The sequence below is a fragment of the Punica granatum genome, chromosome 4, assembly GCF_007655135.1.
Source record: "Punica granatum isolate Tunisia-2019 chromosome 4, ASM765513v2, whole genome shotgun sequence".
Taxonomy (NCBI): Eukaryota; Viridiplantae; Streptophyta; class Magnoliopsida; order Myrtales; family Lythraceae; genus Punica; species Punica granatum.
In genome coordinates this window covers 29,694,090-29,708,078 of record NC_045130.1, presented here as the reverse complement: position 1 = coordinate 29,708,078, position 13,989 = coordinate 29,694,090, and the positions used below count along the sequence as shown (strand labels likewise).

General features: G+C 37.9%; 1 protein-coding gene across 1 annotated transcript; it reads left to right on the top strand.

Annotated features, from left to right (window-relative positions):
• Positions 1-2,096: 2,096 nt before the first annotated feature.
• LOC116204985 (external alternative NAD(P)H-ubiquinone oxidoreductase B2, mitochondrial-like) lies at positions 2,097-7,423 on the top strand. The gene is made up of 10 exons (XM_031537389.1): positions 2,097-2,346; positions 3,081-3,357; positions 3,905-4,105; positions 4,251-4,501; positions 4,816-5,032; positions 5,285-5,389; positions 6,049-6,321; positions 6,431-6,552; positions 6,833-6,952; positions 7,054-7,423. The coding sequence occupies exons 1-10, from the start codon at positions 2,258-2,260 to the stop codon at positions 7,139-7,141; spliced, it is 1,743 nt and encodes a 580-aa protein (XP_031393249.1). The 5' UTR covers positions 2,097-2,257; the 3' UTR covers positions 7,142-7,423.
• The last annotated feature ends 6,566 nt before the right edge of the window (positions 7,424-13,989 follow it).

Below are 13,989 nucleotides of genomic sequence, written 5' to 3'. Positions count from 1 at the left end.
TCGCTTGAATTAAGAAAATAGCGAAAATGCGAACTTTATATCTAATAATGGCAGGAGGAAAAGTGGACACCTTTTGACTACTCATGTTATTCACCTTCTATTACTGCCGAGCAAAAACCAACAAAATTATTTCATTTCATAAATTTATAATTCTATACTCGTGTTCTAGTAAATTTATTCATCCATTTATTATAAATTTTTCTTTGGGTACAATTTATTGTGAATTTATTGATATTTTTTACGCTACGTGCTGAGATGAGATCATCAAAGAACTTTTCGTCATTTTAAGTCATTTTATTTTTCGGCGACTTATTTTACCAGAAAATGACTGTCGAATTTCAGATACACCGACCAAAAAAATGAGACAGAAAAGGTATCGCGTCTGCTTAGAATGAAGTTTCAGACAGCGTTGTATGGTTGTTGGGTGATGGTTCTCACACCGTTTTCCGGGAGGACCACTGGGTTCCGGGAAGGGGAGCTCAGTGCTATGAGCGAGATCCAACCAGAGATAGAAGGTGCAACAGTGCGGGATGTTGTTACATCAGGTGGTAGTTGGGATTGGTCCCATCTATCGCCGTTCTTAAGCCATACGGACACGTTGAGGATAGCTAGTTTGTGTCCTTCGAGTCCTGGATCAGACCCAGATGTTTTCTTCTGGAGAGATTCGTCTTCAGGGGATTATAGAAGTATTACAGAAGAGGATGACCAACCAACTGATCGTACTTGGAAGCTGATTTGGTCTTGGAAAGGGCCTGAACGAATTCGAATTTTCTTGTGGCTCCCAGCTCATGGCAAACTCCTTACCAATGAACAACATGTAAGATGGAGTTTAGCAGCTTCTTCGCTTAGCCATCGCTGCCGTTCAGGTTCGGAATCAGTCCTTCATGTACTTCGAGACTGCCGTTCACTAAACGAGTTTGGACCTTCAAACTAGTTTCTTCAGCTTCATCTGCGGTATTCTTCTCTCAATCGTTGCATGATTGGCTTTCCTTCAATTTAAATATGCGTGTGCAATATAGTGGCTGCTGGCTCTTATGGAATTTGCGGAACAAAGAACTGTTCCAGGAAGGATGTCTCAAGCCCTTCGATGAAGCAGAGTGCATCCTTAACACGACTCGATCTTTCAGCTACTCCATTCTGATGGAGGGCACCATTTCTCCGGCCCCCCTTAGAGAATGGAGACATGTTAGTTGGAGCAAGCCGAATGGAAATTGGCTACAGTTGAATACGGATGGGGCATCTCGAGGCAACTCGGGCATAGCTGGAGCAGGTGGACTGATCCGTGATTCTGGCTGCAGTTGGATCTGCAGCTTCGTTCATAATGTTGGTATTGCAACCTCTGTTTTGGCAGAGATGTAGGGAGTCTACTCAGGTCTCGAACTTGCTTGGTCGATAGGTTGCCAGAAGATTATTGTTGAAGTTGACTCCTCTGTTGTATACCGACTTATGTAGGGTAGCGAAGGTAGAGCTTCTAATTTTAGACAGGTTCTCTCTGATATTCGAGAATTAATTTCAAATGGTAGATTCATGTCTTTCATACATATCGGGAATGCAACTGTTGCGCAAACTAAGTTGCGAGAAAAACTTCACTCTTTCCACTTGTATTTCATTTCCTTGACTCGAATCCTAATAGCTTAGGCCATCTGTTATTAGGAGATATCATTGCTTCCATACCCAGTTTTTTTTGTTTGATTTAATTCCTGTTGTTTTAATTTATGTACGCGCTTTTGCCGAAAAAAGAAATACGCCTCATTATTGAAATTTTCGCTGACATTTGACCAGTCCAACCAAATAATGGACGGCCAGCAAGCAGTCAATCGAATTCACCCAATGACCGATCCGGCGGCTACGCTGACCGCAACGACTGCCCGGTGCAACTGACGGTACACCTGAACCCAATCCCTCTCCAGACCACACGAAACGTGGCACGCCTGCTTGGGCGCCAAGTCAAGAAAAGCATTTTTTTTTAGATATAAATAAAATAAAATAAATGTGACGAAAAAGCTGGAACCAATCGGCGGTTGGGGCCAGTTAGGACCATTAAAATACGTTTCCGTTGGATTCTTCTCTCTCCTCACGTGTATATATTGCGTCTCTCTCTCTCTAGAGTCACCCTTAAACGCCACGTCTCTCTCTCTCTCTCTGTACATTTTCTCTCACCTCCCCTGCTGCTCTCCTTCTTCTTCTTACCGTCCTCCAAAAATCCGGGAACCTCCGTCACATCCGGCACCGCTGCGATCACCGCCGGCGGCTACGAATGAAGACCTTGACGCTCTACGAGAGGTTCTCCAGAGCCTTCCATGACTACCCTCACCTCTCCAAGCTGGTCGTCCTCTTCACCGTCAGGTACTACTTACTAACTTTACTCTGTCCCTGACCGAGCTTGTTTCGCCTTCGCCTGATCAGATCATGTCGAACCTCAGAGAAGGAACTGAGCTTGATATGAAGTTTGTTGAATGTTCCTTGACGAGGACTGCTCTGTTTTTTTCTCTGGTTTCAATTCATCTGCTCTGTAACGGTTGGATTGATGATGTTTGTGTAAAACCTGTTTGGAAGGAAGCAAAGCAGCTTTCCTGCTCTCTCTTTCACATGACGTTATTTGTGTTTGGATCATTGCATATGAAGTTATCGATTCCTTTTGGTCCAAACATTGGTGGTCGAAACGTCAATGGTGGATCTCTGTGTCATCGACAATTTTGAAGCTGTCCTCTGGCTGCACTTATTTTTCTTCTCGAATGGAAAATGCGTATATTACTTAGGCTGGATATGGATGCCTTCTAAGATCGATCATGCACATAACTGTTATTGCTTTCTAAGACAGGGTTACTGTTAATTTGAGTTAATTCATAGGGCTACTGGTACTAATTCCAACGATTTCAATGGATAGTTAGCCTTTTCTTTTCGGCTGCAGAGATTTAAGTTGGTGTTATGCTTCTGGAGAGTTATCCTCTTAATTCGCTCGATATCCTCTGATCAGTTCTTGCTATCTGAGATTTGAATGGAACCTATTTTTATATTCTTGAAGTATTATATCTGGAATTCTGGACAATGGCTTAAATGCTATTCATGATTTATTCCAGTGGGGGAGGGCTTCTGGCATACGCTGATGCAAGTCCAATCGGTGGACCGCAAGGTATTGTTCCAGCAGAAGCAGGGAACAAGAAGAAGAGGGTGGTGGTACTTGGAACTGGTTGGGCTGGAACCAGTTTTTTGAAGAATCTTGAGAATCCTGACTATAATGTTCAGGTGGTATCGCCTCGTAATTACTTTGCATTTACTCCTTTGCTGCCAAGTGTTACCTGTGGCACGGTGGAAGCTCGCAGTATAGTTGAACCGATCCGGAACATTGTTAGGAAGGTAAGAAATAAATTAATTAATATGACTATTGATTCCTAATAAATGCCCCCATTTGAGGTAATCTTGCCAGCCTTATGGGAACGAACGAGATGTATCAATTATAGGCATTGCTTGCCATCAGCATTAGGGCATGGTTGACACATAGCATATTGTATATCTAGAAATCATTTACGATCTAGTTATTTTTAAGTTAAATATGAAGAGTTTCAAGTTTCTTTTAGGGAGATTTGTGTGTGTTCAACTTTTTGGGTATGCTGGAACAGGTCTTGGTCTTGAAAACTGATGATCCTAGATTCTAGTGGCACCGCGGTGAATAAAGTGAATACCAGACAAATTCAGCAAAGGTTTCAATGACCTTGTACAACCAGATAATGTATATGCTGAGATAAAATGAAGTTCATTTATGAATGGCCATAGCATTTAGATGAAGATATTCAGACACTTAATAGGTGGTGTTGTGGCAGATTGTGATTCTAACTGTAGTGTTTTCGGATTTGGGTACTTTCTTTAGTAAAAATCAGACTGAATACTCCTTCCTATTGAGCAGAAGAACATGGATATCCGCTATTGGGAAGCTGAATGTTTCAAGATTGACGCGCAAAATAAGAAGATCTATTGTCGATCTACTAATAATTTGAACGGGAAGAAGGAATTTATTGTGGAATATGACTACCTTATAGTAGCCATGGGAGCTCGTTCTAATACATTCAATATTCCTGGGGTAGAGGAGAACTGCAAGTTCTTGAAGGTAAAGATTTCTTTGTATGTCACAATATCTGTTGCCTTCCATCGTTCTACTACATAAGATGCTACGTTTGCTTGCCCGCCAGAAAGTAATAATTTCAAAAATTCTTTTGCTCTGTTTCATTCTTTCAATGGTAAACCCCCTGCAGGAGGTAGAAGATGCTCAGGAGATCCGAAGGGGTGTCATTGACTGTTTTGAGAAAGCTAGCTTACCAAACCTAAGTGATGAAGAAAGGAAGAAAATCCTTCATTTTGTTGTTGTTGGGGGAGGCCCCACCGGTGTAGAGTTTGCTGCAGAGCTTCATGACTTTGTTAATGAGGACATAGTGAAGTTGTATCCGCGTGTGCAGGAATTAGTAAAAATAACCCTCCTGGAGGCAGCAGACCATATTTTGGGCATGTAAGTTCCAAGCATTTATGGTAAAGAGAATCTTTTTGCCTTACATGTCCAGCCACTTTTCCTCCTACGTCTTTTCTTGTGGCTGTAATCTGCTACTGTAGCCTCGACCAATATGGTAATTCAATCGAGAATGGAGAAAATTTTCAAACCCATTTTAAAGAAGATCTGTATTTAGATGTAATATTATAACAGCAGATATTGTATGATTTCTTTTCGACCAATTCTAAGTAGATGGTACTCAATGGTCTTGCAGACTTCTATATATACGGTCTGTGGAAGAATTTATATATGGGAAAACCATTCTTCTCTTGCAGGTTTGACAAAAGAATCACAGAGTTTGCTGAAAGGAAATTCAAGAGAGATGGAATTGATGTGAGAACTGGGTCAATGGTTGTGAAAGTATCCGATAAAGAAATTGCTACCAAAGAGAGAAGCGGGGAAGTTTCTTCCATTCCGTATGGAATGGCAGTCTGGTCAACGGGAATTGGAACTCGTCCAGTTATTAGGGATTTCATGCAGCAGATTGGTCAGGTGGGTTACCTCAGAACTGGAGGAAATGTGTAGCAATCAATTATATTCTCTCTTTTTGGCGGCTGTCTATTACTGTACATTGATTCCTTTCTTTTTCTGAATTAGTTATTGTGCAATGAATCGACTTATCAATAGATTTTTTATTTTATTTTATTTTTATTTTTTGGGAACAGAAGTCTAGTTTTTACATGATATGATCTTGTGAATGAATCTGTTGCTGATTTGTCTTGACATTTTCGTTTGTAATCACAGGCAAAAAGACGTGCTTTGGCAACAGATGAATGGCTCCGAGTGGAAGGAACTGATAGCATTTACGCTCTTGGTGACTGTGCTACAATTAATCAGCGTAAAGTCATGGTATAACACCTAACTTTTCCTATTATGCGTCATATTTGCTTCTAGTGGCTTGCCAATATAATTTGCAAGGTTGGCTTTTAATATACGCGGACCATCCAGCTGCTTCTGCTGCTGCAGTACGCTTGCATTTGTACTATATGTTTTCTTGACAGAACCCATTCCTTATTGATTGAGAGCAACTTTGCTTTGTTGTTGGGATTAAACAGTACTTTCAAGTAATGAATATTAGGTCTTACCGCTCATTAGTCTTAAGTTACATGACAGATTGGCAGGAGGACTCAGTTCCCAAACTATTTCATTATATTCTTGTTGCCATTCTCTCTCTCTCAGAGCATTCTTTTTTATCACATGCCTAGGGAGTAGTTAGAAGCTGAATGCCTTTATAATGTAATAAGTGCATAAATACAGCATCTATCTTGTGACCTCTATTAAGAATGTATCAAAAGTTCTAGAGCATTGTTTCCCTAGGAAAAGTTATCTTGATAGGATTATGCATGCTGATATTAGTGGACATCATCTCACCATCCTGGTAGATGCCGCATGCACTTTGATCGTATCAAGTGTCTATGATCCGGTCAGTATCAGGAAGCAACACAAAACCAAAGGAAAAGGAGAATACAAGTATGGGATTCATTCCCCGCTTTTTCAATTGCTTTCAGGAAGATATTTCAGCTATATTTAGCAAGGCAGACAAGGACAACTCGGGAACGCTGACAGCCAAAGAAGCTCGAGAAGTCATTTCGGACATTTGTGAGAGGTACCCTCAAGTGGAGCTCTACTTGAAGAATAAGAAGCTGAGTGATATCGTTGATCTGTTAAAGGAATCAAAGAAGGATGTCGAAAAAGAATCAATCGAGCTGAACATCGAAGAGTTCAAATCTGCTCTTTCCGAAGTTGATTCTCAGATGAAAAATCTTCCGGCGACAGCACAGGTATCCATCATTCATCAGACATTCTATACTTCTTATCGTTAAGCAATGCACATTCTTGGCACGGCTTCTCTCTTAAGATTTCTTATATCTACCTCGAATATTATTTCAGGTTGCAGCTCAGCAAGGTGCCTACTTAGCTGATTGCTTCAATCGTATGGAGGAGTGTGAGAAAAACCCTGAAGGTCCTCTGAGGTTCAGAGGAACTGGCCGTCACCGGTTTCGTCCTTTCAGGTAAATATATTAATAACTTGCAACTGAAGAGATTTATGGAACCTCTCTCCTGCTAGCCTCTACACAGAACACAAACGTAATCACAACGGTTTTGATCTCGGAAATGGAAAGCTTGGTCACTGTGGCTGAGACTTATCCAACTTTCCATCTCATGGTTCTAGGTGCAATGGGATTATGATGTTTGGGTTGTACAAACATTTGTAGTCTGCTCGGTTCTTTTAAATTTTTCCCTCTAGGTATATATTTTTCCCCCAGTAAATGACTTCCTGTTGATAATTAGGTACAAGCATTTCGGGCAATTTGCACCACTGGGAGGAGAACAAACAGCAGCACAGCTTCCCTGGGACTGGGTCTCAATAGGTCACAGTAGCCAGTGGCTTTGGTATTCAGTCTATGCGAGGTAAACTCATCTCGTTCTCTACCCTTCCCATTACAGATCAAATGAATTCACATCGTGTGCTCTTTTTCATACGCCCCACTCTCTCTTTCTGAAATTTTCAGTAAGCAAGTAAGCTGGCGCACGAGGACGCTGGTCATCTCAGATTGGACGAGGCGTTTTATCTTCGGGCGGGACTCGAGTCGCATCTGAAGCAAAGTACTTTGATCAACATATGTGGAGTGTTAGTGAAAGGTTTTGTTTCAATATCTAGTTTTTCAATTGGTTCTCCGGTTAATTGATTGATTCGGCAGCGGCACGTTGGTCGCTGGAGCTGTTACCACGTACTGTTTCACAATAAGCAGCTCGACTTGAGGGTGCTGATTTTGTATGTTACACAGTTGACTGTGATTTATAATGCTTTGAGGCAATTTTTCTCGATGCCGATTGAACGGAGGCAGAGCTACGAACTTGATGAAACTGATCCTGCTCTCACATCGAATGTTTCTTCTATTAATTTATTTTCTAATTAAATGGCAAATCTCTGAGAAAAATAATATTAAATGATATATGCGTGCTTGCATACATGAAATTGCGAAATTCAAAGCTATATTTCGATCTCAGTTGTAGTACATGTGAAGGATATTCGAGAATCTGATTTTGCAAAGCAAACGAATGAAAGTGATCATCACTGGCCACTGCCAACATTACCTCTGTTTCGGTGTAACTGCTTGAATAGACCGTCTTGGAGGGGTCTCGAGACGAGTTGGACTGAATCGTTAGTTAGTCGTCGTCAATGACATCAACCTTGGCCAAGAGAAGGGACCCGAGGACAACCTCCAGGACCGAACAGGGATGTTGACTGCTGCTGCGACACTCGGGAATGCGCTGGTAATGTGTATCCTTCATCGAATGTTTGCCGGCGCCCAGCTTGCTCGTCTTGACCTTTAGCCACAGCCACTTCTTTGTACTCTTCTCTGCAGCTGAGTCCTTCTTGATAGTGTGGCTCCTCAGCCTCAGGTACTTCCCACTCGAACCGAACCATCCATGGATCTCGGGTTTGTCAGATATTCTTGGGGAAGACGAAGACGAGGAGGAGGAGCCCTCCTTGTTTGGTGCATTTGCTATCATCGGCCTCAACAACTCTAACAAGTCCGCGTCCTCCTCAGCCCGCCACGGCTGCCATAGAACGGACGGCTAGCTGCCGGGTTCTAGACATCCACGCTGTTGATGCAATGAGTTGTGCTCTTGAAAACAATTGATATTGCCTTGTAAAATTTATAATTTCTTCTTCTTCTTCTTCTTCTTCTTTTTTCGTTTAAGCAACCCATCTGTAATCAGAGACCAATTAGGAAATAATCCTTTTTTTTTAACTTATATCCGAAAAAAGTCTTTTTCTAATTATTTAATTTTTATTGAGGCAAGAGCCACGGGTTGGTTTACTATACAGTGGGCTTTAAGTGAATTTGTAGTATTTTGGGTAAATTACTCGAGCTATTTTAAGTAAATTATTCATATATTTCATATAATTTACTTGAATTATACAAGTAAAGATTTTGTAATTATGCCGGCGTAAGATAAGCAATTATGGGTTACCATATATGTTTTAATGTGTCATTAATGATAAAACATTATACTTTCAAAGGCAAATACACCCTTTTATTGAATAAATTTGTTTTTTTCGATAGGTACACCCTTTTAAGGGAATTTTTTAAGTGAATTGCTGGAGTTATTTCAAGTAAATTATTTATGTATTTCACAAAATTCGTTTTGGCAAGAAATATTCCATATAATGTATTTGACTTATAAATAGATAATTTTCTTCTAAACAGTGAATATGTATCGTCATGATATTGACAAGCTTACACCTAATATATTCCACGATACTAATTTCTGTACTCTTTTTTTTTTTGGCTCAATAATTCTGTACTTCAAATGCAAGCATCATAACCTATGAAACACAAACACCAATTGTCCTATTGACCATTGATATGTAGTGGACAATATAATATGTAACTGCACTGTGCCCTGTCAATACAATTTATAATATTTATCAAATTTTGAGAACATACGATTCTCCAATGATCACCAAGAACTAGCAGTTCATGTAGATGTTGGTCGAATATAATATGTGACTGCACAGTGACTATATGTTACTAATTTTATGCAATGAAGTGACTTTGAATTTGATACCATGCCGGGTCGTTATTGGGGTAGGAAAGGTTATAGGGACAAAAGCCATTGTTAAAATCCGTTTTGTTATTATTATAATTATTTTTTTCTTTTTTGCTAACCCGGAGTGTCCGGACTTTGCCTGACTAATTCCCAGGGCTCCGTGAACCCCCGGCGGCACACGAGCGGGTAATTACGCCAAAGGCGCTCCGATGGCCCCAAGGGGATTCGAACCCGGTCTTGGTGCAAACTTGGATGCACATTAACCACTAGGCCAAACCCCTTGAGGTTAAATCCATTTTGTTATTGATAAACTAGAAAAGTGGATAAAAGGAGATGAGAGAAAATAAACCGATATACTAACAATCCTGATTGTTCAAATGATATGCCACTTGTTCCCTTCAATCAAAATGGTTTCGGGTTTCGAGTATTCTGAATAGTGAAAATCGACATTGGAAGAGTTTTACTTTTTAGAGGATTGACCTAGCTCGAATTGGGATTAGTCGGGACTTTTTGAACTTCCAGATATCATGGTACGCATAAAGAAGGAAAAAAAAAAAAGAAACCGATTTCCTATAGGTGTGCTACCCATTCCATACATTATGTCGAAATTCTGAGTCTACATCGTCCTCCTTAAGTTGGAATATGAACATCAACAAGGCCATAACTTGTATAGGAGAAAATGAAAATAATTGCCGCTAGAGAGCTTAGGTGAAGATGTCAGCCAGCCGAAGCATAGTCGAAGCATGAGAGGTGAATTAAATACCCTGCGACTTCAAATGATCACGAATAAATTCGAGGTCTATTTCTATATACTTTGCCTGTTAGTGAAATACACGATCATTAGTGCGATGTATATAGGCTGCTAAGGTATCAGGAATAAGTGCATGGATTGTGGATGGAAAACTTCCCATTGAAAGCCGTATAGTTCATAGCAGCAGAAGCTCCGAGTTGGATCAGTACGATGATATCCATGCTCATCCTCTGTTGACAAACTAGAGACTCTGGTTTGTTTCTTGAATATCCAAGATACGAGCAACCCTCCAAGCGCCAAATATGCTGTAGTCGATCGCCATGTCATTGGGCAACTTGCTTAATTCGAATCATCTGTACGCTGGGAGTTGTAAGCCAGGTAGCTTGCAAAGAAATATACCCTTGATCAATGCCATAACCTAGGAGGAATTTCCTTGCAAGGATTGCGCATAAGCGAAACGTAGCATATAAACATTACCAAATGCAAAAGTGAATAAATCGTACTTCAAGGAATTTGGCTTGGTAATTCCATGCGATGCGATGTTCCACACTCCTCAATACCGAAGTTTTAATGACCTACGTTGCTGATCACATGATTATTTCTGTGAATCTTCTGGGCTGTACGTGGAGGACTCTCTCTTAACTCGCCAAGAGCCGAAGTTAGCTTCCGCAAACTAGCATCTCAAAGTCCGCTTGAGCCCATAAAGAGAATTACATAAGCGACATGCATGCATTTCCAAAATCAGATAGGCGCAACTGCAAATAGATTTCTTCCTCCAAAGTCCAAGTGAAGAAACATCGCATAGAGAGATATTCCTTTAATTTTTGCGTAGAGAGGTATTGCTCACAAGCATCCGCATTGTAACGGAGCTTTCTTGTCGGTGTAGAGGTCTCGTGAGAAAGCGACCCCTCAGTCCGATACCGATCACAGCTGCTTGAAATAATACGGCCATCGGAGGTCGTGGATGGTTTCATCACCCTGGTTCTCTGACGGAGTGGCTAATACTAAAATATATGAATCAATTAGGTTGAAACTGGGTTGTTGATTTCCCATGGAGTGGCTCGAAATTTGGATCAATATGTTTGGGCCGGTATAATTATTCCTCCAGACACCTCATTTTTATCTGGTCCGGTTTAATATCCCCAAATTTGAAAAGCCCATGAAATTCGACCCACTATCGTTAATGAAGACTTGTTCACCAAAAAATTCGGCCCATGTCCTGCTGTCAAGTTTGCAAGAAAACGAAGTCCACAGTCTATTGTCAAACAAGGTAGTTCAATTCCATATTTTCTAATTAAAGAGAAGTTAATTTGAGTAAAAATACTCCGATGAGCAAATTGGAGTTCATACGTTTGGCTTAGCTATATATATATATATATAATTCCTTATTCATCAAACGGTCTTTCTCCTTCTTTAGTTCGACCATTGAGGGTGGCAGCCGAAGTGGTGAATCAACATTTCTTTAGTAAGAGGTCGCGTGTTCGACTCTGATATGATGATTGGTATTGGTGCATGAAAAGTTACCACAGCAAGACTCCATGCGCAGGATGAGCTGCTTCAACTCTGACTCAAAGTCGTATCCTGACCCCTTGTTTAAAAATTAATTAGTCACATCTTTGTTCGGTGGTACTCTGTCATTCAAGATAGGGTTTAAGAAGGGTGTGGCTTGGCCATAGTAGCGCAATGACCTGCAACTCCAACGAGCTCTTTTTTTTTTTCCAATAAAAAAAAACTCTTTCTTGATATCTACTCAAGGCCACATATGCGAAATTTTCAATTCAAATATACCACTATGATGGATTAAGTTCCAGGTAGAGTGTGTCAATCTTTACATAATATTTTTTCAAATTCTAGTCTCTTGCCTCACGCGTAATTAAATCCTACATTTATATCCAGATTTGTACCTATATTCTATTTATATATCTATTCTCCATATAAAAAAGGTGAAGCTGCTAATTTGGTGTGTTTTCACACGTAGGGACACTATTTGTATATGTTTTTGTGTGTTTTCCCACGTAGAGACACTATTTGTGCCTTTTTTGCCCATAAAAAGGGGATCAAACTGACCATTTGTTTGTATAGCTTTTGTGTGTTTTCACACGTAGGACACTGTTTGTGCCTTTTTTGCCAAAAAAAAATAAAAAGGAAAAAAAAGGAACAAATTGATCTCCCGCCAAAATTCCCTACTTATTCAGGATTTCTGACGACCCTTGCCCTTCCCACAGACGGCTCCCCCCTTCCCACCCACCCACCACCATGCTTGCTGTATTCTGCAACTGCTAGCCAACCCCGTTCGCTATTTTCCCACAGTAGTGTATTGACTGTCATAGAATTCAGTTTGGGATCTACTTTGCTTTATCCACATGTTCGACATAATGTTACTTCTTTTTTTCTGTGCTTAAAGTTTCAAAAGGTTGTATGTTGGTCGGTCTCATGAAGGTTAAAGGTAAGCAATAGTCACATGTTCGACATATAAAATATGAAATATTTAAGTGGATATTATTAGAATCATATAAAATATGAAATATTTAAGTAGATATTATTATGTAACTAATATATAGGATTAAACCATAAACTATCGGCATTTGAAAGAAACAAAAACAATTAAAAATATTTTATTGTGTTAAAGAAGCCAATATTTTTTTTTTAAATTCAGAATAGTTGCTACAAAAATGATATATAAATATTTTACGCTCATAAATAAAAATGTAATTTTAAAAAAAGTTACGGTGTTATAAATGAAAAATATTATGATATAATGCTATGAGTTTAAACTCATAAATATAATAAAAAATAAAATTTTGAACATAAGAATCTCATAAATATTGTTTAAAAGAACGAAGAAAAATAAATTTTTATTCTAATTACTAAACTCAATATATGTCATCAATATTGATAATTAATAAAAATATGGTGATGCATATCAACTAAAATAAATAGTTTTCAAATAATATCATAATAATTAACTTGCTATGTGGCAAAAAAAAACTCTAATATTTAACAAAAAATGTAACAGTAAACATTTGAAATTATAATTAATAATTGAACTTTTTATTATTTTTAATCATAAAATTTATGTTTCAACATGTAAATAATTACAATAAGATATAGTATAGGAATATATGAAACTAGTATATAGTAAAACTAACTATGTTTTGCAATAATGAAATATTAATTGGAGAATGCAACATTATCTTAATCAAAAGTAAACAATGGACCATTATAGTTATGAAAAATTTAAAATTTCACAAAGATGGTTACAATATAAAACATGAAGTTTATGAATAAAAGTGTATCAGACTTCAATTTTATTTGAAGATATTTTCATTTTATGACTAAAATTAATGATCAGTTTAGAATATTGAATAAATCAATCATATGTAAAACTGATATTACATTTTGATATTATAAATGATAATTGAAATACTTATTGGAAAACGCAGCATTCTTGTAATCAAAAGTAAACAATGGAGTTATAAAGATTTAAAAGGTTTGATTACCCAAAAAAATAAAGATTTAAAAAGTTTACAAAGATAGCACTTAAATAGTATGTAAAAAATGAAGTTTGTAAAGAAAACAGTATCGAACTTTCAATTTTATTAGAATGATATGTTTTCGATGTATGAATAAAATTGATCATAATTTAGAATATTGATTAAATCAATAATATATAAAATTAATATTAAATTTTGATATTATAAATAATTAAGTACAACGCTAGATAAATAAAAAAAAATCCCATGCAATGCCCGAGAAGTGCACTAGTTATTTAGTAAAATTAACTACGCCTTATAATAAATGATGTGAAGGAGCATTATAAAATTTATTATTATGAATACTATAATTTGTTATTATGCCAATGGTAAAATTTACTAGCAAGAGTAATAAATATGCTTCAATTAATTCAATTTAGAAAATAGAAAATTTAATATTATAAAAATTTTATAATATTGAAAATAATGTAAGAAACAATAAACCATTAGGAAACTTAAAGCAAGAAAGCATATAATCTATATATATAAACTTGAAAACATTGCATTAAATAATGACACAAATGTAATTATCTATACAATCAATTCACATAGTAAAATATTTATCAAATAAAAAAGTAATATAGCTATATATCTATATATAT